General features: G+C 40.0%; 1 protein-coding gene across 7 annotated transcripts in view; it reads right to left on the minus strand.

The window, feature by feature from the left end:
- FAM81A (family with sequence similarity 81 member A) overlaps positions 1–22,789 on the minus strand; it is a 159,087-nt gene that overhangs the window by 58,722 nt on the left and 77,576 nt on the right. For 4 of the 7 annotated variants that reach the window (XM_023228659.2, XM_023228661.1, XM_023228662.1 and 1 more), the window contains 2 exons: positions 11,953–12,020; positions 10,373–10,646 (listed from right to left, as the gene is read on the minus strand). In XM_023228659.2, coding sequence (XP_023084427.1) covers positions 10,373–10,646; positions 11,953–11,999 — 321 coding nt within the window. In that variant the 5' untranslated portion in view covers positions 12,000–12,020. Of the gene's footprint in view, positions 1–10,372; positions 10,647–11,923; positions 12,021–22,789 lie in introns of all 7 variants that reach the window. The other 3 variants (XM_023228665.2, XM_023228664.1, XM_023228667.1) reach the window with 1 other exon arrangement.

A 22,789-nucleotide genomic window follows, 5' to 3' on the forward strand; every position in this document is an offset into this window, starting at 1 on the left:
AAAAAGATTAGACGAATGGCTAACTGGAATAAACAGTGTAGAGAAGACCTTAAGTGACCTGATGGAGCTGAAAACCATGGCACGAGAACTTTGTGACGCGTGCACAAGCTTCAACAGCTGATTCAACCAAGCGGAAGAAAGGGTATCAGTGATTTAAGATAAAATTAATGAAATAAAGGGAGAAGACAAGGTTAGAGAAAAAAGTAAAAAGAAATGAATAAAGCCTCCAAGAAATATGGGACTATGTGAAAAGACCAAATCTACATTTGATTGTTGTACCTGAAAGTGATGGGGAGAATGGAACCAAGTTGGAAAACGCTCTGCAGTATATTATCCAGGAGAACTTCCCCAACCTAGCAAGGCAGGCCAACATTCAAATTCACGAAATACAGAGAACACCACAAAGATACTCCTTAAGAAGAGCAACCCCAAGACACATAATTGTCAGATTCATCAAGGCTGACATGAAGGAAAAAGTGTTAAGGGCAGTCAGAAAGAAAGGTTGAGTTATCCACAAAGGGAAGTCCATCAGACTAACAGTGGATCTCTCAGCAGAAATCCTACAAGCCACAAGAGAGTAGGGGCCACTAATCAACATTCTTAAAGAAAAGAATTTTCAACTCAGAATTTCATATCCAGCCAAACTAAGCTTCATAAGTGAAGAAGAAATAACATCCTTTACAGACAAGCAAATGCTGAGAGATTTTGTCACCACCAGGCCTGCCTTACAAGAGCTCCTGAAGGAAGCACTAAACATGGAAGGAAACAACCAGCACCAGCCACTGCAAAAACATGCCAAATTGTAAAGACTATCGATGCTGTGAAGAAACTGCATCAATTAACAGGCAAAATAACCAGCAAACATCATGATGACAGGATCAAATTGACACATAATAAAATATTAACCTTAAATGTAAGTGGGCTAAATGCCCCAATTAAAAGACACAGACTGGCAAATTGGATAAAGAGTCAAGACCCATCAGTGTGCTGTATTCAGGAGATCCATCTCATGTACAAAGATGCACATAGGCTCAAAACAAAGGGATGGAGGAAGATCTACCAAGCAAATGGAAAGCAAAAAAAAGCAGGGGTTACAATCCTAGTCTCTGATAAAACAGACTTTAAACCAATAAAGATCAAAACAGACAAAGAAGGCCATTACATAATGGTAAAGGGATCAAATCAACAAGAAGAGCTAACTATCATAAATATATACGCACCCAATACAGGAGCACCCAGATTCATAAAGCAAGTCCTTAGAGACCTACAAAGAGACTTAGACTCCCACACAATAATAATGGGAGACTTTAACATCCCACTGTAAATATTAGACAGATCAACGAGACAGAAGGTTAACAAGGATATCCAGGACCTGAACTCAGCTCTGCAACAGGCAGACCTAATAGACATTGACAGAACTCTCCACCCCAAATCAACAAAATATTCATTCTTCTCAGCACCACATCGCACTTATTCTAAAATTGACCACATAATTGGAAGTAAAACACTCCTCAGAAAATGTAAAAGAACAGAAATCACAACAAACTGTCTCTCAGACAACAGTGCAATCAAATTAGAACTCAGGATTAAGAAACTCACTCAAAACTGCACAACTACATGGAAACTGAACAACTTGCTCATGAATGACTACTGGGTAAATAACAAACTGAAGGCAGAAATAAAGATGTTATTTGAAACCGATGAGAACAAACATACAGTGTACCAGAATCTCTGGGACACATTTAAAGCAGTGTCTAGACAGAAACTTATAGCACTAAATGCCCACAGGAAAAAGCAGAAAAGATCTAAAATTGACACCCTAACATCACAGTGAAAATAACTAGAGAAGCAAGAGCAAACAAATTCAAAAGCTAGCAGAAGGCAAGAAGTAACTAAGATCAGAGCAGAACTGAAAGACATAGAGACACAAAAAGCCCTTCAAAAAATCAATGAATCCAGGAGCTGTTTTTTTAAAAAAATCAACAAAATTGATAGACCACTAGCAAGACTAATAAAGAAGAAAAGAGAGAAGAATCAAATAGATGCAATAAAAGATGACAAAGGGAATATCACCACCGATCCCACAGAAATACAAACTACCATCAGAGAATACCAATAACACCTCTACACAAATAAAATAGAAAATCTAGAAGAAATGGATAAATTCCTGGACACATACACCCTCCCAAGACTAAACCAGGAGGAAGTTGAATCTCTGAATAGACCAATAACAGGCTCTGAAATTAAGGCAATAATTAACAGGCTACCAACCAAAAAAAGTCCAGGACCAGACGGATTCACAGCTGAATTCTATCAGAGGTACAAAGACCAGCTGGTACCATTCCTTCTGAAACTATTCCAATCAACAGAAAAAGAGGGAATCCTCCCTAACTCATTTTATGAGGCCAATGTCATCCTGATACCAAAGCCTGGCGGAGACACAACAAAAAAAGAGAATTTTAGGCCAATATCCCTGATGAACATCAGTGTGAAAATCCTCAATAAAATACTGGCAAACTGAATCCAGCAGCACATCAAAAAGCTTATCCACTACGATCAAGTTGGCTTCATCCCTAGGATGCAAGGCTGGTTCAACATACGCAAATAAATAAACTTAATCCATCACACAAACAGAACCAATGACAAAAACCCACCTGATTATCGCAATAGATGCAGAAAAGGCCTTTGACAAAATTCAACAGCCCTTCATGCTAAAACCTCTCAATAAACTAGGTACTGATGGAATGTATCTCAAAATAATTAGAGCTATTTATGACAAACCCACAGCCAATATCATACTGAATGGGCAAAAACTGGAAGCATTTCCTTTGAAAACTGGCACAAGACAAGGACGCCCTCTCTCACCACTCCTATTCAACATAGTGTTGGAAGTTCTGGCTAGGGCAATCAGGCAAAAGAAAGAAAGAAAGGGTGTTCAGTTAGGAAATGAGGAAGTCAAATTGTCCCTGTTTGCAGATGACATGATTGTATATTTAGAAAACCCCATCGTTCAGCCCAAAATCTCCTTAAGCTGATAAACAACTTCAGCAAAGTCTCAGGATACAAAATCAATGTGCAAAAATCACAAGCATTCCTATACACTATTAACAGAAAAACAGAGAGGCAAATCATGAGTGAACTCCCATTCACAATTGCTACAAAGAGAATAAAATACCTAGGAATCCAACTTACAAGGGATGTGAAGGACCTCTTCAAGGAAGAACTACAAACCACTGCTCAATGAAATAAAAGAGGACACAAACAAATGGAAGAACATTCCATGCTCATGGATAGGAAGAATCAATATCATGAAAATGGCCATACTGCCCCAGGTAATTTACAGATTCAATGCCATCTCCATCAAGCTACCAATGGCTTTCTTCACAGAATTGGAAAAAACTACTTTAAAGTTCATATGGAACCACAAAAGAGCTTGCATTGCCAAGATAATCCTAAGCAAAAAGAACAAAGCTGGAGGCATCACGCTACCCAACTTCAAACTATACTACAAGGCTTCAGTAACCAAAACGGCATGGTACTGGTACCAAAACAGAGATATAGACCAAAGGAACACAACAGAGGCCTCAGAAATAACACCACACATCTACAACCACCTGATCTTTGACAAACCTGACAAAAACAAGAAATGGGGAAAGAATTCCCTATTTAATAAATGGTGCTGGGAAAACTGGCTAGCCATATGTAGAAAGCTGAAACTGGATCCCTTCCTTACACCTTATACAAAAATTAATTTGAGATGGATTAAAGACTTAAATGTTAGACCTAAAACCATAAAAACCCTACAAGAAAACCTAGGCAATACCATTCAGGACATAGGCATGGGCAAGGACTTCATGACTAAAACACCAAAAGCAATGGCAACAAAAGCCAAAATAGGTAAATGGGATCTAATTAAACTAAAGAGCTTCTGTACGGCAAAAGAAACTACCATCAGAGTGAACAGGCAACCTACAGAATGGGAGAAAATTTTTGTAATCTACCCATCTGAAAAAGGGCTAATATCCAGAATCTACAAAGAACTCAAACAACGTTAGAAGAAAAAAACAACCCTATCAAAAAGTGGGCAAAGGAAATGAACAGACACTTCTCAAAAGAAGACATTTATGCAGCCAACAGATACATGAAAAAATGCTCATCATCACTGGTCATCAGAAAAATGCAAATCAAAACCACAATGAGATACCATCTCACGCCAGTTAGAATGGCAATCATTAAAAAGTCAGGAAACAACAGATGCTGGCGAGGATGTGGAGAAATAGGAACACTTTTACACTGTTGGTGGGAGTGTAAATTAGTTCAGCCATTGTGGAAGACAGTGTGGCGATTCCTCAAGGATCTAGGACTAGAATTACCATTGGATCCAGCAATCCCATTACTGGATATATACCCAAAGAATTACAAATCATGCTACTATAAATCATGCACATATATGTTTATTGCAGCACTATTCACAAAAGCAAAGACTTGGAACCAACCCAAATGTCCATCAATGATAAACTGGATTAAGAAAATGTGGTACATATACACCATGGGGCACTATGTAGTCATAAAAAAGGATGAGTTCATGTCCTTTGCAGGGACATGGATGAGACTGGAAACCATCATTCTCAGCAAACTATCACAAGGACAGAAAATCAAACACTGCATGTTCTCACTCATAGGTGGGAACTGAACAATGAGATCACTTGGACACAGGGCGGGGAACATCACATGCCAGGGTCTGTCGGTGGGTGGAGGGCTGTGGGAGGAATAGCATTAGGAGAAATACCTAATGTAAATGATGAGTTGATGGGTGCATCAAACCAACATGGCACATATATACCTATGTATCAAGCCTGCACATTGTGCACATGTACCCTAGAACTTAAAGTATAATTAAAAAAAAAAAAGAAAAGAAAAGAAAAAGGATGTTCTCTGCACCCAACCATAACCCCTAAAATTTGTATGGAACCACAAAAGACCCCAAATAGCCAAAGCAACCCTGAGTGAAAAGAACAAAGTTAGGGCTGGGCGTGGTGGCTCACGCCTGTAATCCCAGCACTTTGGGAGGCCAAGATGGGTGGATCACCTGAGGTCAGGAGTTGGAGACCAGCCTAGTCAACATGGTGAAACCCCGTCTCTACTAAAAATATGATAATTAGCCTGGCATGATGACATGTGCCTATAATCTCAATTACTTGGGAAGCTGAGGCAGGAGAAACACTTGAACCTGGGAGGCTGAGGTTGCAGTGAGCCAGTATCATGCCACTGCACTCTAGCCTGGGCAAAAGAGTGAGACTCTATCTCAATAAATAAATAAGTAAATAAATAAATAAATAAATAAGAACAAAGCCAGAGACATCACACTACCAGACCTCAAAATACACTACATAGTTGTAGTAACCAAAACAGCATGGTACTGGCACAAAAACAGACACATAGAACAATAGAACAGAAAAGAGAACCTAGAAATTAATCCACGTATCTACAGCCATCTGATTTTGGACAAAGGTGCCAAGAACACTCATTGAGGAAAAGACAAATCTTCAACAAACGGTGCTGGGAAAACTGGACATCCATATGCAGAAGAATTCAACTAGGCCCCCACCTCTCACCCTGTATGAAAACAAACTCCAAATGTGCAAAAGACCTAAATGTAAGGCCCAACATGATAAAACTACTAGAATAAAACATAGGGGAAACACTTCAGGACACTGGTCTAGGAGAAGATTTTATTAATAAGACCTCAAAAGCACAGACAACAAAAGCAAAAATAAACAAATGGATTATATCAAACAAAACCGCTTCTGCACAGTAAAGGAAACAATCAACAAAGTGAAAATACAACCTACAGGATGGGAGAAAAATACCTGCAAACTATTCATCCAATAAGATTAGTATCCAGAATACAGAAGGAACTCAAACATCTCAACAGCAAAAAATATCCAATTTTTTAAATGGGTAAATGATGTGAACAAATATTTCTCAAAAGAAGACATACAAATGGCAAATATATGAAAAAAGGCCCAATATCACTATCAGGGAAATGCAAATCAAAATCACAATGAAGTATCATCTCACTCCAGTGATAACGGCTATACCGAAACACAAAAAGTAACACATGCTGGCAAGTATGCAGAGAAAAGGGAGCTCTTATACACCGTTGGCGGGAATGTAAACTAGTACAGCCACTATGGAGAAAAGTATGGAGGTTCCTCAAAAAAACTATAAATAGAACTACCATATGATCCAGCAATCCCACTACTGGGAATTTATCCAAAGGAAAGGAAATCAGTATATTGAAGAGACATCTGCACCCCCATGTTTATTGCAGCACTATTCATAATAGCCGAGATATGGAGTCAAACCTAGGTGTCCAACAATGGATGAATGGATAAAGACAATGTGGTATATATATATACAATGGAATACTATCAGCCATAAAAAAGAACAAAATTCTGTCTTTTGCAGCAACACGGATAGAACAGCAGGACATTATGTTATGTGAAATAAGCCAGGAACAGAAAGTTAAACACTGCATGTTCTTACTCATATGTGAAAGCTAAAAAAAGTTGATCTCAAAGAAGTAAAAATTAGAATAGAGAATACTAGAGGATGGGATGGGTAGGGGGAAGGGAAGGAGATATAGCAATTTGTTAAAGGACCACAAAATTACCTTGATCTGGTCACTGAATATTAGATGTATTGAAACATCACTATGTACCCCTATAATATATATAATTATTGCCTGTCAATTTTAAAATTTTAAAATTAGTAACAAAAACAAAAAAATCTGACCAATAAAACCAAAAGTTGGTTCCTTGAACAATCAGGCACAGTATTAAGATGGCAACTCTCCCCAAATGGATCTATACATCATTTCTTTTTATTATTATTGTCATTATTATTTTTAGAGAAAGATAGGATCTCACTGTGTTGCTCAGGCTGGTCTCAAATTCCTGGGCTCAAGTGATTCTCCTACTTCTGCCTCCCAAAGCGCTGGGATTACAAGTGTGAGCCACTGCACCCAGCCTTTTTAAAATCTATACATGCAAAGCAATGTCTATCAAAGTCCCCTTTTTAATATAAACTGATAAGCTAATCCTAAAATTTAATTGAAAATGCAAAGGACATAGACTAGCCCAAAAATACCTTTTAAAAAGAACATAGTTGGAGAATTTATATTACCTTATTTCAAAAATATACTCTAAAACTAGAAATCAAGACAATGTGGTACTGACATTAAGAAAATCATACAGATCAGTGGAATCCAGAAATAAACCCTTATATTTTTTGGTCAATTGATTTTCAACAAAAGGACAAATGGGAAAAGGATAGATTTTCCTAGGATAGCAAGACGAAAAAAAATTAACTTAGACCCTTACCTCACACCATATACAGACATTACCTCAAAATAGTTCACAGACCTAAGTGCATAAACTGAGAATCTTGAATTAAACATAGGGGAAAATCTTTGTGACCTTGAGTTAATAAGCAAATAGTTGTAAAGACACAACACCAAAAGAATAAACCATTAAAGAAAAAAATTGATATTAGACTTCATTAAAACTAAAAATGTTCATACTTCAAAAGACACACTATTACGAAAATGAAAATATAAGCCACAGAATGGGAGAAAATATTTGTAAATCACATTTCTGATACGGGAATTGTATCTAAACTACATAAAAACTTGCATAAGTTATCAATAATATGACAAATAACCCAATGTAAAAATGAATTCTGATACCTGTTACATTACAGATGGACCTTGAAATCATTATGCTAAGTGAGAAAAGCCAGACACAAAAGGACAAATTATTGTCTGATTCCACTTATATGAAGTAGCTAGAATAAGTAAATTCATAAGGACAGAAAATAGAATAGATGTCGCCAGGGGCTGAGGGGAAAGTGGAGTGGGGGGTTACTTTTTAATGGGAACAAAGTCTCAGTTTTGGATGATGGAAACCTTCTGGAAATAGACAGTAATAATGATTGCCCAACATTGTGAATGTACTTAATATCATTAGATTGTACACTTAAAATGGTTAAAATGGTAGCTTTTTTCCCACAATGAAGAAAATCTAATTTTTAAAAAATGGGTAGAAGACTTAGACATTTCACCAACAAAGACATACAAATGATCAATAAGCATACGAAAAGGCGTTCAAGATCATTAGTTACTAGGAAAATACAAATTTAAACCATAATGAGATACCACTACACATCCATTAGAATGACTACAATAAAAAAAGATAATGCCAAGTATTGCTGAGGGCTAGAGAAACTGGAACCTTCATACATTGCTTGTGGGATTATAAAATGTTATAGCCACTTTGGAAAATTATTTGGCTATGTTTTAAAAAGTTAAACATAAGCTCACTATAAGACCCAGAAATTCTACTCCTAGTAATTTACCCAAGAGAAGTAAAGACATATTTTTACATCAAAGACCTGTCACAAGTGTTCACAGCAGCTTTACTCATAAAAGCTAAGAACTGGAAACAATCCAAATGTCCATCAGTTCCTGAAGAGATAAATACAATGTGGTATATCCAGAAAATAGAATATTACTCAGACATAAAAAGGAATATGATACATGCTAGGATATGTCTGAACCGCAGAAAGATTATGCTAAATAAGAGAGGACAGGCTGTACAGTGGCTCACATCTGTAATCCCAGCACTTTGAAAGGCTGAGGCAGACAGATCGCTTGAGCCTAGGAGTTCAAGCCCTGCCTGGGCAACACAGTGAGACCATGTCTCTACAAAAAATACTACATTATGGATGGACCTTGTAATATTAAAAATACAAAAATTAGCTGAGCGTGATAGTGCACACCTGTAGTCCCAGCTACTTGGGAGGCTGACATAGGAGGACTGGTTGAGTCTGGGAGGTCAAGGCTTCAGTGAGCCACGATTGCACGACTGCATTCAAAACAAAAACAAACAAATAAAAAAGAAAGAAAGAAAGAAAAGGAAAGAAAGAAGCCAGATGCGAAAGACCACATATTGTAAGGTTTCCATTTATATGAAATGTCTGGAAAAGACCAATTTCTAGAGATAGAAAGTAGATGAGGCCGGGCGCGGTGGCTCAAGCCTGTGATTCCAGCACTTTGGGAGGTCGAGACGGGCGGATCACGAGGTCAGGAGTTTTGAGACCATCCTGGCTAACACGGTGAAACCCCGTCTCTACTAAAAAATACAAAAAACTAGCCGGGCGAGGTGGCGGGCGCCTGTAGTCCCAGCTGCTCGGGAGGCTGAGGCAGGAGAATGGCGTGAACCCGGGAGGCAGAGCTTGCAGTGAGCTGAGATCGCGCCACCGCACTCCAGCCTGGGTGACAGAGCGAGACTCCATCTCAAAAAAAAAAAAAAAAAAAGAAAGTAGATGAGCGGTTGCCTGGGGCTGGGGTATAAGTAGGACTTGACTGCAAACAGGTTTATGCGAATTTTGGGAAGGTGATAGCAGTGCCCTAAAATTAAATTGTGTTGAGGTTGCACAATTTTATAAATTTACTAAAAATCATTTAAGTTTATACTTTTTGTGACATTTACATTATATCTCAATAAAGTCATTAAAATAAATACAAATCTGACAATGGAAAAAAAAAAGAAATGAGGTTTAATTTTAGGAAGCATAATTCAGATATAATCTCCATCACAGGAAACAAAAGTTTTCCTTAATCTAGCCATATATCTATTATTCATATATTCAATCATTACATGTGAAAGATATGAACATTGAATAGTGAGGGAAACCCAAGCCCTAAATGATCTGAAGCTTTCTGAACTAAACTGTGTGGTCCCTGTGATTGCTCAATAAATACCAATAAATCTACCAATTCTAAAAATAGATAATATTGGCCTTTTATTGGTCTCATTCCAAAGAAAACTACAGCAGTAAAAAGGGGAGTCTGAGGAGCAATTCGAATGCCTAAATTGTTTGAGTTATCAATTGTATTACATATAATCATTATGAACTAGAAACATTTAACCTGAAGCAACAAAGTCTGACCTTAGTAATTGACTTAATAGCTGTCTTCAAAGATATGAAAGATTATAGAGAGAAACTATTTGACTAGTTCTTCCCTCTCTTCATTAAGAGTCAAACAAAATAAAGTCATTTAATAATCAGCAAGGTAAATTTAGATTAAACATAACACTGACAGTCACTGCTATCAAATACTGGAATAAATTTAATTAGGATATTTCCGCAAGCTGTCTCCCTGGCGATCATTAAGAATAGGCAAGACAGACAGCTTTGTTCTAAATGCATTACTGCCTAGGAGGTAGGAATTAGACTTGGGTGACCTCCTGACATGGGGCAATTCTGTGGCAAGGGACATAGGCCACCTGACTTTCACAAACCTTACCTCGATATCCCGATTAAGTTGCTTCACTATGGCAGTTATGTTTCTGATATGCTCCTCCAAGAAAAGCCTGGCCAAGCGGTCACCTCCCCCTTTGTTTTGCATTTTCTGCAAACTGTTGACAATGTCATCTTTAATCCGAAAGGCGTGCTCTACAAGGGCGGCGGTGGTTTTCTCGTGGCAGAGGATCCTGTCTTCCAGTTGCTCCACGAGGCTTACGGATGAGTATGGTGCCATGGTCAGGGACTGGCTGTGTCGGGGCATGGTTCTCACTCGCCTGCAGAAGGGAATTATGAGGGCTGTTCACTGGGAACAGAGAATTTTTAAAGCCAGATTCAAAACTTCCCAGAGAGGTGTGGAAATACAAATTATCTGTAACCACATGCTAAATAGGGTTTGAGGCAGGATTTCTGCCTAAAAGAGTTTTCTTCATGAGCCGGGAAAGATCTTTAAATAATCATGCCCACAGATTTAAGCGTGTTAGAAGTGGTCTCCATGGCTTCCAAGAGCAAGAGGCTGGCAGAATTTGGGACACCGAGAAGTCTCCCCAATATAATCTATGTTATCAAGATCAAGTTCAAACAAAATCTCCTAACATGCTCGTCTCCTCCTCCTCCCTTTCTGAAACAGTGGTTACAAAGTCAATACCTACAGGGGTCAGGCAGGTGACATAAATGAGTGAAGCACACTACATATGAGGCAATAGGGAGCGTTAGGGACTTTGGAGAACTGGAAAGGGCATTTCCAGCTAAAGGGAGCCACGGTTCTGCTGCACCCACCAGTAACCATCAGGGACTTCAGGTCCCTTTTTCCAGATCATGTGATATTTCAAGAAGAGCTAGCAAATCCAGACTTGATTGTGAAATCACTTGATTTTAAAATGTTAACGATTCATTTTAAAAGTATTTAAGGCCAGCGCGGTGGTTCGCACCTGTAATTGCAACACTTTGGGTGGCTGAGGTGGCAGGATTGCTTGAGCCCAGGAGTTCAAGATCAGCCTGGGCAACACAAAGAGACCCTATCTCTACAAAAAATTATTTAAAAATTAGCTGGGCATGGTGGCACATACCTATAGTCCCAGCTACTCAGGAGGCTAGGTGGGAGATCACCTAAGCCCAGGAGGTCGAGGCTGCAGTGCGCTGTGACTGTGCCACTGCACTCTAGCCTGGGCAACAGAGTGAGACCCTGTCTCCAAAAAACGTATTCAAGAGCATGCAGGCCAAGTAATGTACTTCACGAGCCAAATTTGGCCGATAGGCCCCTAATCTGCAACTTCTGATTTAAAAAGCTTAACAGGGATATTAGCCTCAAGTCCCCAGAGTTATATTTCACTCTCCACAGGACTACCTACTGCAGGACTACTGTGAAATCTCTACTTCTTGGGGTCACTGAGTGGTCCACAGTATCCTATAAATTGAAAGTTAGAGGATACAACAGTGTTTCTCTTGCCCTTGAACAAAACCATTCTTGGATAATGTGACAGCCCAAGCTTTCATTTATAACTATCACACCCACTAGCAGCCCCCATGGGATGAGTGGAAAGGAAAAGTATACCTTAGATGCATATTTTCCATAAATTATACCTTTCCTTGGTGACACGAGAAGGAAATACAGTGCTCCGTTGGGCCATTTTCTTTTTAATAATTCACACCTGTTGAAAAAATAAGCACTAAATTATTTAACAGTTTATATCTAGAACTTAACCTCAAAAGCTTATTATTAAGCTGCTAAGTGGATCATAAATTATGTTGAAACACTGATCAGTTATATTATTAAATGCCTTGTATCATATATATGAAATAAACAGCATATGTTTCCAAATAAGAAAAGCAATCAAGCAAAATCAAAGCTCTTCTGAAATTAATACTGCTAAGCCTTGCAAGACAGATCAACAGGGACTGTGCCATGGAGTTTCCTGAAGTTTCCTCACTTCAAATCTGCATCTCAAGCTTGAGAAACCACTTCAACAGAAACTAGAGTGTCTTTAATAGGCTTATTCAATCTTACACTTCTCTGGAGAAATTTGCAGGAAACTACCTCAGTAAATTTGATCTCAGAAAACTTTTACTACTAGTTCCATAGTAAATGAAGAGCACTTATTTCTAAATTAATCTCAAATAAAATAGCACATGATCAATGTGATCTGATTTGTGGGAAGATATCTATTCACCAAGGGAATGAGAATGATATTCTTCATTAGAACTTGAAAACTTTATAATAAGATACAATCATTCATATTTCATCTTGTGTATAAGGAACGTTTGGCCATCGCAACTCATTAGAAATATGAAAAACACTAGAGGATGTTTAAAATACTTTTTTAGGTTCCTCAATACTGCTATCAATTGCCTTAAAACAATGAATGCCTACTAACCATGATCTGATTCCATAATTAATCCTCATTTAGATGCTGGATTCAGAAAGCATTTCTGATTGAAATCACTGTTTTGGCATCATCTCTCTAGTGTTTTATTTTTGGAGTTTCAAAATGTGAACATTTCACTTTCTTAGACAAAGAACTTGAAACAAATTACATTTAAGGAAAAAAAAGTCATTCATGCCAAACAAGCTACGGTGCCCAAAGAGTTCTTCAGTGTCAAAGAGAAGAATTTCTGCCATATAGACTACAGTAGCCCTCCCTTATCTGCAGGGGATACATTCCAAGACCCCCAGAGGATGCCTGAAACCGAAGCCTATATATACTACTTTTTCCTACACATACATACCCATGATTAAGTTTAATGCATAAATTAGGCACAGTACTCTTGCACTTTGGGGCCATTATGAAGTAAAATAAGGGTTACTTAGTCACAAGCACTGCAATATCCCAACTGTCAATCTGATAACAGAGATGGCTATTAAGTGACTCACAGGGCCGGGTATACATGGTGTGGACACGCTGAACAAGAGGATGATTCCTGTTCTGGGCAGGAGGGAGCAGGATCACACAAGATTTCATCACACTATTCAGAACAGCACACAAGTTAAAACTTATGAATTGTTTACTTCTAGAATGTTTTATTTAATATTTTTGACCATGGTTGACCTTGGATAAGGTGGAAAGTGAAACCACTGATAAGGGGGGACTACCATAAATAAAATTAGGCCAGTGTGGGAAATGCTGTTATTTGGAATTACAGAATCTTTACAGTTTTAAAGTTGTAAGATATCTCAGTCGAGATATTAATCTACAGAGTAGCCTAAATTAAGAAACATGTATTTGGCATTTATTAGGTAATTAAGTAACCTAACTAGGAAAAACAAAAATCCCTTCCCTCAGGAGAAGTCATCTAAACCAACCAGAAAACAATGGGTCGTGGCTCATGCCTGTAATCCCAGCACTTTGGGTGACCGAAGTGGGAGGATTGCTTGAGCCCAGGAGTTCAAGCCCAGGAGTTCGAGGCCAGTTGGGCAACATGGCGAAACCCCATCTCTACAAAAAATACAAAAATTAGCGAGGCATACTGATGCACACCTGTAGTCCCAGCTACTCTGGAGGCTACTCAGGAGAATCACCTGAGTACCAGGGAGGTTGAGGCTACAGTGAGCCATGATAGCGCCACTGCACTCCAGCCTGGGCAACAGAGGAGACTCTGTCTCAAATACAAACAAACAAAAACAATGGGTTAAGTGGCTAACCCTATGAACAAAAACACATGGAGAGGGAAAACAGGAGAGGGGTCGATTTTTCCTGGGTAGAGCTAGGTCAGGAAGAACTGATGAGAATGAGTAGGCTTTCCCAAAATAGGGGATGGAGAGATTGTTCTACACCTTCTCTCCAACACTCCAACCTCTACTTCCTTTCTTCTCAACATGCTCTGGCCTGCCTAACCTGTTCTTCCAGCTTCATATTTGGTCACTCCTTACCACAATCACCTGCTCCAGTCACTCGGAACCCTCTCCCTGCCACCCCATCCACCACCGTCCTTGGATGTCCTGCACTCTCCTATCACGCCTCTGCATGCGCTCTATGGGAAATGCCCTTCCCACCCCTGCCAGCCTAGAAAACTCATGCACTCTTTAAGGCCTCACTAGCCCCTCCAGTCTATAAAATGGTTCTCACTTTTGCATTTCTCCAGCTCTTTATCTGTCTATATACTATTTATTATGCTCTATTCTTTTTAGTTGTTTAATAGTCAAGCTCCCCTACTAAACCACACGCTCCATATGGGCATGTTTCGAATCTTAATAGACACAGGGCTGACCTAGAGGTATCCATATGTGTTTGTTAATGACTGAGTGAATGACCAGCACTTCCAGATCAGAAGTGCAGCAATAAAGATACAAGACAATACAGTTTAGTTAAAAAGTATAATTATTTACCAAGACTGAATTCCAAATATTAGACACTCAATAAGTATCCGAAAGAATGGAGACTTTGGCATCCCCTTCTCTGAAGGTCATTTCATCTACCTGAACAGAGCCACAAAAGTCAAGCCACACCACTGATTATCGGAGATGGCTTTTCAGAAGCAAACCCTCCTAAGCGCTATGCAGCTCTATGACAAGAAATTTCATAAGGTATGAGCTCACAAGACACATTATTCAGAATGGGTGCCCTTTATGAATCTGGTGAGGATCTGCATATCTGGCAGGTCGCTTGGTTTGTTAGCATCACGAACCTTTGCCAGAATGTGGGATCTATATTGCAGATGAATAAAGATTGATAATGAATAAGTCACAGGATTAAATAACCTCCCAAGCATCGTTTGCAGATCTTTCTGTTGTTAATTCTGGCTTAGCTGCCTGAGGTTATCATCTCCTGTACATTTGTAAATCTCACCACTGATACCACAGGTCTGTCTACAACCTTATCACACAGGTCTGGGTTTCATGCTGTTTTGATTGTGCTGTGATTCCACTATATTAAACAATATATTAAACAATCTCCACTTTATACGGTTTTAAAATTGAGAGAAGTTGGGGGAAGGGACACGTAGGTAAAGCAAGAAGAAAAGAATGGGAAAAAATAAGAAAAAATAAAATCCGGGGCCAGGCACTGTGGCCTGTAATCCCAGCACTTTGGGAGGTTGAGGTGGGTGGATCGCTTGAGCTCAGGAGTTTGAGACCAGCCTGGGCAACATGGTGAAACGCCGTCTCTACAAAAAAAAAAAAAAAAAAGTTAGCCAGGTGTGGTGGCACACACCCGTAGTCTCAGCTACCTGGGAGGCTAGGGTGAGCCCAGGAGTTTGGGACCAGCCTGGGTAACATGGCAAAATCCCATCTCTATAAAACAAACAAACAAACAAACAAAATTAGCCAGGTATGGTGGCACACACCTGTAGTCCCACCTGGGAGGCTAAGGTGGGAGGATTTCTTGAGCGTAGGAGTTTGAGACCAGCCTGGGCAACATAGCAAAACCCTGTCTCTATAAAAAATACAAAAAAAAAAAAAAAAAAAAATTAGCTGGGCGTAGTGACAGCTACCTGAGAGGCTAACGTGGGAAAATCACCTGAGCCTGGGAGGTCAAGGCTGCAGTGAGCCATGAATGCACCACTGCACTCTAGCCTGGGTGACACAGTAAGACCTTGTCTCAAAAAAAGAAAAAAGAAAAACAATCCAAATGCCCCAAATATGCAATATATAAATAGAATTCAAGAGTTCACAGAAGACTAAAGTGAACTGCTATTATCTAAATCAAAATCATTATTTGTGATTATGAGGATTCTATAAAGGGAGAAACAAAAAAGGAAGTAGATATACATAGAGATGAGTATTTTAATATTTTAATGAAAAAGAAGACATTAATGCCAATTATTATAGTTTTATAAGTAACGTGACACTGAGTAGAAAAACCTGCCGTACCATTTTAATGTAAAATGGTAAATGAATTTAACAAATTAAAATAACAATTTTTACTAAAGAGTTGAATATCAATCATGTAAAAAGTTAATTTTTCATTTCACTATTAAAATATAGGATTGATACATTATGCCCAACCATCGGAATAGAAAATAGGCAAAGCATTTATGAATAAAGTGGTTGTAATATGGTGAAAGAAAACCCTATTTCCTTGTAGCTAAAAACAGAGTGAAAGGATAGAGGGCGGGAACAGTGGAACGTTTGCCTGGAAAGACAGCTGGGAGTTGTTCTCTAACTCACCTCCAACAGCACCTTCAGGCCTTTGGACTTGAACAGCAGGCCCTGAGGAGTGAGAGAATATTGTGGGATGGTGGAAGGCAAGGGCCTCCCAGGCAGGCAGGAGTCGGAGGAGATGGGGAGGCACAGCGGTGCATGCAGGCCCAAGGCCCTGGTGACTAGACTGCGAATTCAGGCAGCCCAGAGATGGGATCTGGCTGGAGTAGCAGGAGAGGCGTGGAGATTCACCTAGGGCTTCTCATTCCTCTCTCTCCTCTTGCCTCCCTCCCTACCCTCTTCCAGCTCTTCTCCCTTACCTTCTCCCTGCCTCCTCTCTCACAATTTTTTTTTTTTTTTTTTTTTTTTTGCTTTCCCTGCCATTGATTCCTCTTCATTTTCCTTTGCCCTTTCTCTTCACTTCTCATTTTTCCTGCCTGTTTTCCTTCTTCTACTGTCTCTCTCATCCCTCTTTCTCTCACTCTCCCTTTACACAACTACAGTCCAATGTATTTTTCTCTCATAGAAAACATGCTGGTAGGATCAGAAAGGCTCTTGCTTGAATCCTGGCTTCCCCACTATCTGTATGATCTCAGCGGGCCCACCTGAGTTGGTTGGGTTGGGGGTCACATAACTAACAGCTGCTCACACATAATGTAAGGAGTAACTGCTTACTCGTGAAGGTCAGGTACTCACGAAGCACATTTATGTGCATTAGTTTAATTTATCATCAAATTGTTTGTAAAGGATTACTCTTCTTATCAACATTGAACCAGAGGAAAGAGACTATGAAATGTTCAGCAACTGGCCCAACATCACGTGGCTATGGAGAAGTAGAGCAGAGATTTGAACCTAGGACCTCAGCCTCTGCATCACCAGGCATTAGCCACAGGAGGCTATGGAGTATCCAAAACAGTGTCTGGCCTTAGGGCACTGGATAAGCTTCCAGCAAGGGTTGGTTCCTTTCCCTTTCCTGGCTAATGTCCCTTTATGCACATCTGATAAAATACCTATCTGATTTTTAAAATAAAACTTTCAGCCAGGAGCGGTGGCTCATGTCTATGATCCCAGCACTTTGGAAGGCCAAGGGAATAGGATTACTTGAGCTCAGGAGTTCAAGACTAGCCTGGCCAACATAGCAAAACCCTATCTCTATAAAAAATGCAAAAATTAGGCAGGCATGTTGGTGTATGCCTACAGTCCCAGCTACTTAGGAGGCTAAGGTAGGAGGACCACCTGAGCCTGGTAAGTTGGAAGCTGCAGTGACCTGAGATCATGCCACTGCACTCCAGCTCGGGTGACACAGTGAGATCCGGTTTCAAAATAAATAAATATATAATACTTCATAGACTATGTGTATGCTGCATTTACGAATTGACACTACATCATAAGCATGATTCCACGTCAATATGTAAAGATATACATCACCATTAAAATTTTTTTTGTGAGACAGGGTCTCATACTATCACCCAGGCTAGAGTACACCGGCTTGGTCATAGCCCACTGCAGCCTCCAACTCCTAGGCTCAAGCAATCCTCCTGCCTCAGCCTCCAGAGTAACTGGGAACACGGGCCCGTAACACCATATCTGGCTAATTTTTCAATTTTTTTACAGAGATGAGGTCTTACTATATTGCCCAGGCTGGCCTCAAACTCCCAGCCTCAAGTAATCCTCCCACCTTGGCCTCCCAAAGTGCTGGAATTATAGGTGTGAGCCACTACGCTCAGCCTACATCACTGTCTTTAATGTCTGCATGACAGTCCACTGAATGGATCTACCATAATTGTTAGCCAGCCTCTTAATGATGGACATTTTCACTGAAATAGCATTTACAATCATGGATTAGTTCAGTTTTTTGGTATCTTATTTTCCTTTCCTTTGCTCTACAAAGTGATGCAAGTAGTGTAGAAAGTCAATGGGGAAGACTGCAAAATCCAAGTTAAGATGGGACTCTGACAATGAAATCTGAAGAATCAGAAAGAGATGGGAACACCTGATTTAGAAAAATGATCCAAGACACTGCTGACACTCACTACTGAAATCAGCAAGCACTCATCATACTAGTTCAATATCCATCTTTGGCTTTATGTTGCATGCTCCACGAGGAGCTGTATTGTCCACAGCTATATCCCAAGCACCTGGCACATCAAAGCTGATCAGTAAATGTTTGCTGGGTGTGTGAATGTCCAGCAGAGATAACTGAATTGAATTAATTTCATGCTATTGAATATAATCAATTGAATTATATTCTGGCTCAAGAATGAATGTGCAACCAGAAAGGAGGATGGTATACACAGCATGTCTACTAAAAGCAGAGTTTGAAGAGACAAAACACATTGCTGACCAGATGTGGTGGCTCATGCCTATAATCCCAGCACTTTGGGAGGCCGAGGTGGATGGATCATTTGAGGTCAGGAGTTCAAGACCAGCCTGGCCAACAGGATGAAACTGCATTTCTACTGAAAATACAAAAATTAGCAGAGCGTGATGGTTCACACCTGTTATCCCAGCTACTCAGGAGGCTCAGGCAGAAGAATCACTTGAATCCAGGAGACAGAGGTTGTAGTAAGCCCAGATCACACCACTGCCTTCTAGCCTGGTCTGGATAGAGTGAGACTCTATCTCAAAAAAAAAAAAAAAATTATTGGTGTTTCCAAGGACCTAAGAATCCAGGGCAGCAGGAAAAGTTCTATAATAGAGGGGGATGCATTAGGCTCTCATGGTCCAATGACATTAGCGTAAAGAAAATCCTATTCACTCCTTGCCCCGAGTCCATACTCATCAACCACATCTTTTAGCTTCCCATAAAGCTGTGCATAAAAGGAGAGTACACAGGAATTGGCAAACACAAGCCTAAGTCTATCTGCCAGCTACTTTTCTCGATGTGAATTAATATGTCGGAATTTCACTTCCAACGGGAACCAGGCTGGGTAAGTCAGCCTCCGGATAGTCTCTGATCACCCTAACAATGCTGATCTAAACCCATGACACTGGAACCCATGATGCTGAAACATGATGATCAAAAATGGTCCCTGCTGTGGTGGACAGACTCATAAGGTGCCCCCCACCACCCCGCCTGACACCATCCTTGTCTCTTGGTGTTAACACCTTGCATGGTCCTCTCCCTTTGAGTGTGGGTGGGACCTGTGACTTGCTTCTAACCAAGAGAATACAGCATCCAGAGACCAGCCAACTGACAGTCACCTGCACTCAGTGGGCAGTTGGAGTCAGCTGAGATTCTAATACCAAATTACACAGGTGTAATTCTGTTCACTGGAAATAGAATATTTATTTTATAATCTAAGTTTTAAGTCGAAATAGATTTCCAAATGGCTGTCTTGCTTGGCAAATCTTAAAAGAATATTGAAGGATAAGCACTTGAAAAAGTTTTGTTGTTATTGTTGTTTTTAATATATGTAACGTTGGTTCTGTTCTGGCCAATGGAAGCAAATTATAAAATAAATCTAATTTTCCATAAGAAATAAAATCCCCCAGACATACCATTTCATCACATCAGCCTGCCAAAAAATCAAGTCTGATAAGATCAAGTGTTGACAAGAATATATATGGAACAGGAACACCAGATGGGGAGCGTGAGTTGATACTACCATTTTAGAAAGCAGTGTTCAATATCTAGTAAAGCTGAAGATGAACAAACCTAATGACCTAATAATTCTACTACTAACGAATCCTCAAAAAACTTTCCAAATGTGCTCTTAAGGAGACATTTGCAAGAATACTCAAGGTAGCATTGTTTCTAACAGCAAAAAAATGAGGAGGTGGGAATGAACTCCCATCATTAGGCAAATGGAGGAATAAACTGTGACATATTCATGCAATGAAAGAACAAATAGGATTGAAAATAAATGAATTAGCAGCTAGGTGCAGTGGCTCAGGCCTGTAATCCCAGCCCTTTGGGAGGCCGAGGTGGCAGATGGCTTGAGCCCAGGAGTGGGCCTGGGCAACATGGCAACCCCATCTCCATTAAAAAAACAAAATTAGCTGGGTGTGGTGGCACACACCTATTGTTCCAGCTACTAAGGGGCTAAAGTGGGAGGATCACCTGAGCCGGGGGAGGTCAAGGCTGCAGTGAGCAGTGATCTCGCCACTGCATTCCAGCCTGAGCAACAGAGTGAGATTTTGTCTCAAAAAAATAAATAAATAAAAGGAAAGAAAGAGAAAACGATGAATTATAATTACAAGCCCCAAAGTGAATGAATCTCACAAATATATTAAGTGAAAAAAGTAAGCTGAAGAAGGATATGAACACTATACAATGTTATTTTATAAAGGTTTAAAATATGCCAAGTAATATGCCAAATCTGTAACATCTAAAGATGAACGTGGAAATGACAAATATCAAGTCAGGGTCATATTTCTTTCTAAGTGAAAAATAGACAGGAATAGACAGAACACTGGGAGCTTTGACTAAATGTATCTTTTACTTCTTACACTTAATTTTTCACTGTGTCAATTTAAAAGAAAGAAATTACTTCTTCCTGCCCCCACTTAAAAAAATGTGTAAACCAAGAGTTCAAAGGGGAGTCAAATTGTTAGACACTCCAGGGGATGTACAGAACTCACTCTTGCCCTATATATTCTAGGACCATGAAATTGGAATTCCATGGCAAAGTAACTAATCCCCATGAAATCTCTACCCTTAAAGCATTTTATCCATACTTAATACTATGAGATCTTGACTAGATGATAATTTTTCTATAAATGGCTATTGGTTAAATGTCCAAGAATAGGAGAGCAGTCAGAACACAGCACATCCACTCAAAAGAATATCAATAGCTGGCTAGGCATGTGGATTACATGCCTGTAATCCTAACATTTTGAGAGGCTGAAATAGGATGATCGCTTCAGGCCAGGAGTTCAAGACCAGCCTGTGCAACATAGCAATGCCTCGTCTCTACAAGAAAATAACAATAAAAAATAAATTAGCCAGGCATGGTGGTGAACATCTGTAGTCCAAGATACTCAGGAGCCTAAGGCAAGAGGATTGCTTGAGCCCAGGAGTTCAAGGCTGCATGACACTGCACTCCAGCTTGGGTAACAGAGCTAGCTAGATATTGTCTCTAAAAAAACTAAAAAACAAAAATTGCTAAGAATATATTTATGTATTTATGTCCTTGCTATAATGCTAAGGTAAAAAAGAAAAAACAAAACCCACCAAGTTGGATTTATAGTACACTCTATCTATCTATCTATCATCTATCTATCTATCTATCTATCTATCTATCTATCTATCTATCATCTATCTATCTATCTATCTATCTATCTATCTATCTATCTTATTAAACATCCTACAATATACAATAGTACACATTATTTAGAATTATAACCAGGGCCTGGGAACCAGAGCTTTGCTCCAAGGCACCACAATTTAGATGGTGCAAACATTTTGACTCATGAGTTTAAAGGACGCTGCAATTTTTTTTTTTCTTTCAGACAGAGTCTCGCTCTGTGGCCCAGGCTAGAGTACAGTGGCGCAATCTCCGCTCCCTGCAACATCCACCTCCCGGGTTCAGGTGATTCTTGTGCCTCAGCCTCCCGAGTACCTGGGATTACAGGTGCCTGCCACCACACCCAGCTAATTTTTGTATTTTTAGTAGAGACAGGATTTCACCATGTAGTCCATGCTGGTCTCAAACACCTGACCTCACATGATCCACCCATCTAGGACTCCCAAAGCGCTGGGATTACAGGCCTGAGCCACCACACCCAGCCAACCCTGCAAATGTTGAAGTTATCCACCACCACTACCACTGGCACCATTACCATATCCTACTCCTCTTGCTCCTCCCCCTTCTCTTTCTCCCCACAGTGAGAAGACTGCTTGACCATGGGCCAGCAAAGATGGATGAGGCAGGAGACTCAAAGTCAAGGACAAGGTAACCACTGCCCTGCTGAGTGCCCAGGCCACCAATTATCTGCCTTCCTTCTCTCCTGTATCCGAGGCCTCCTCCCTCCTAGATCCCTCCATGGTCTTGAGGCTACCTTTAACGCTGTTTCCCCCTCCCTTCCCTTCACTCATCCTCCTACCAACTTTCCCCATGCCAAATTGCTGGAATGATCTCTGTGGTGTGGATAGTTGGTATCTGGCTAAATCATGTGCTTTGGTAAAAGGAGGAAGAGGGCTGTGAAACTGAGGTCAGGATGCCTAATTTCCCAAGCCAATGTATCTAGATTGACAAGGCCAAAGGAAGGACCAATGCTAGTAGCAGGAGCTTTCCATAAATTAACTACACTGTCCCAATTGGGGAAGTGCCTCCAAATCATGTGCAAAGGAAATGAAAACAGTGCAAATAAGCACACTCTGTCTCCTTCATAGGCAGCTCA

This window comes from Piliocolobus tephrosceles, chromosome 6, assembly GCF_002776525.5.
Source record: "Piliocolobus tephrosceles isolate RC106 chromosome 6, ASM277652v3, whole genome shotgun sequence".
Classification (NCBI taxonomy): Eukaryota; Metazoa; Chordata; class Mammalia; order Primates; family Cercopithecidae; genus Piliocolobus; species Piliocolobus tephrosceles.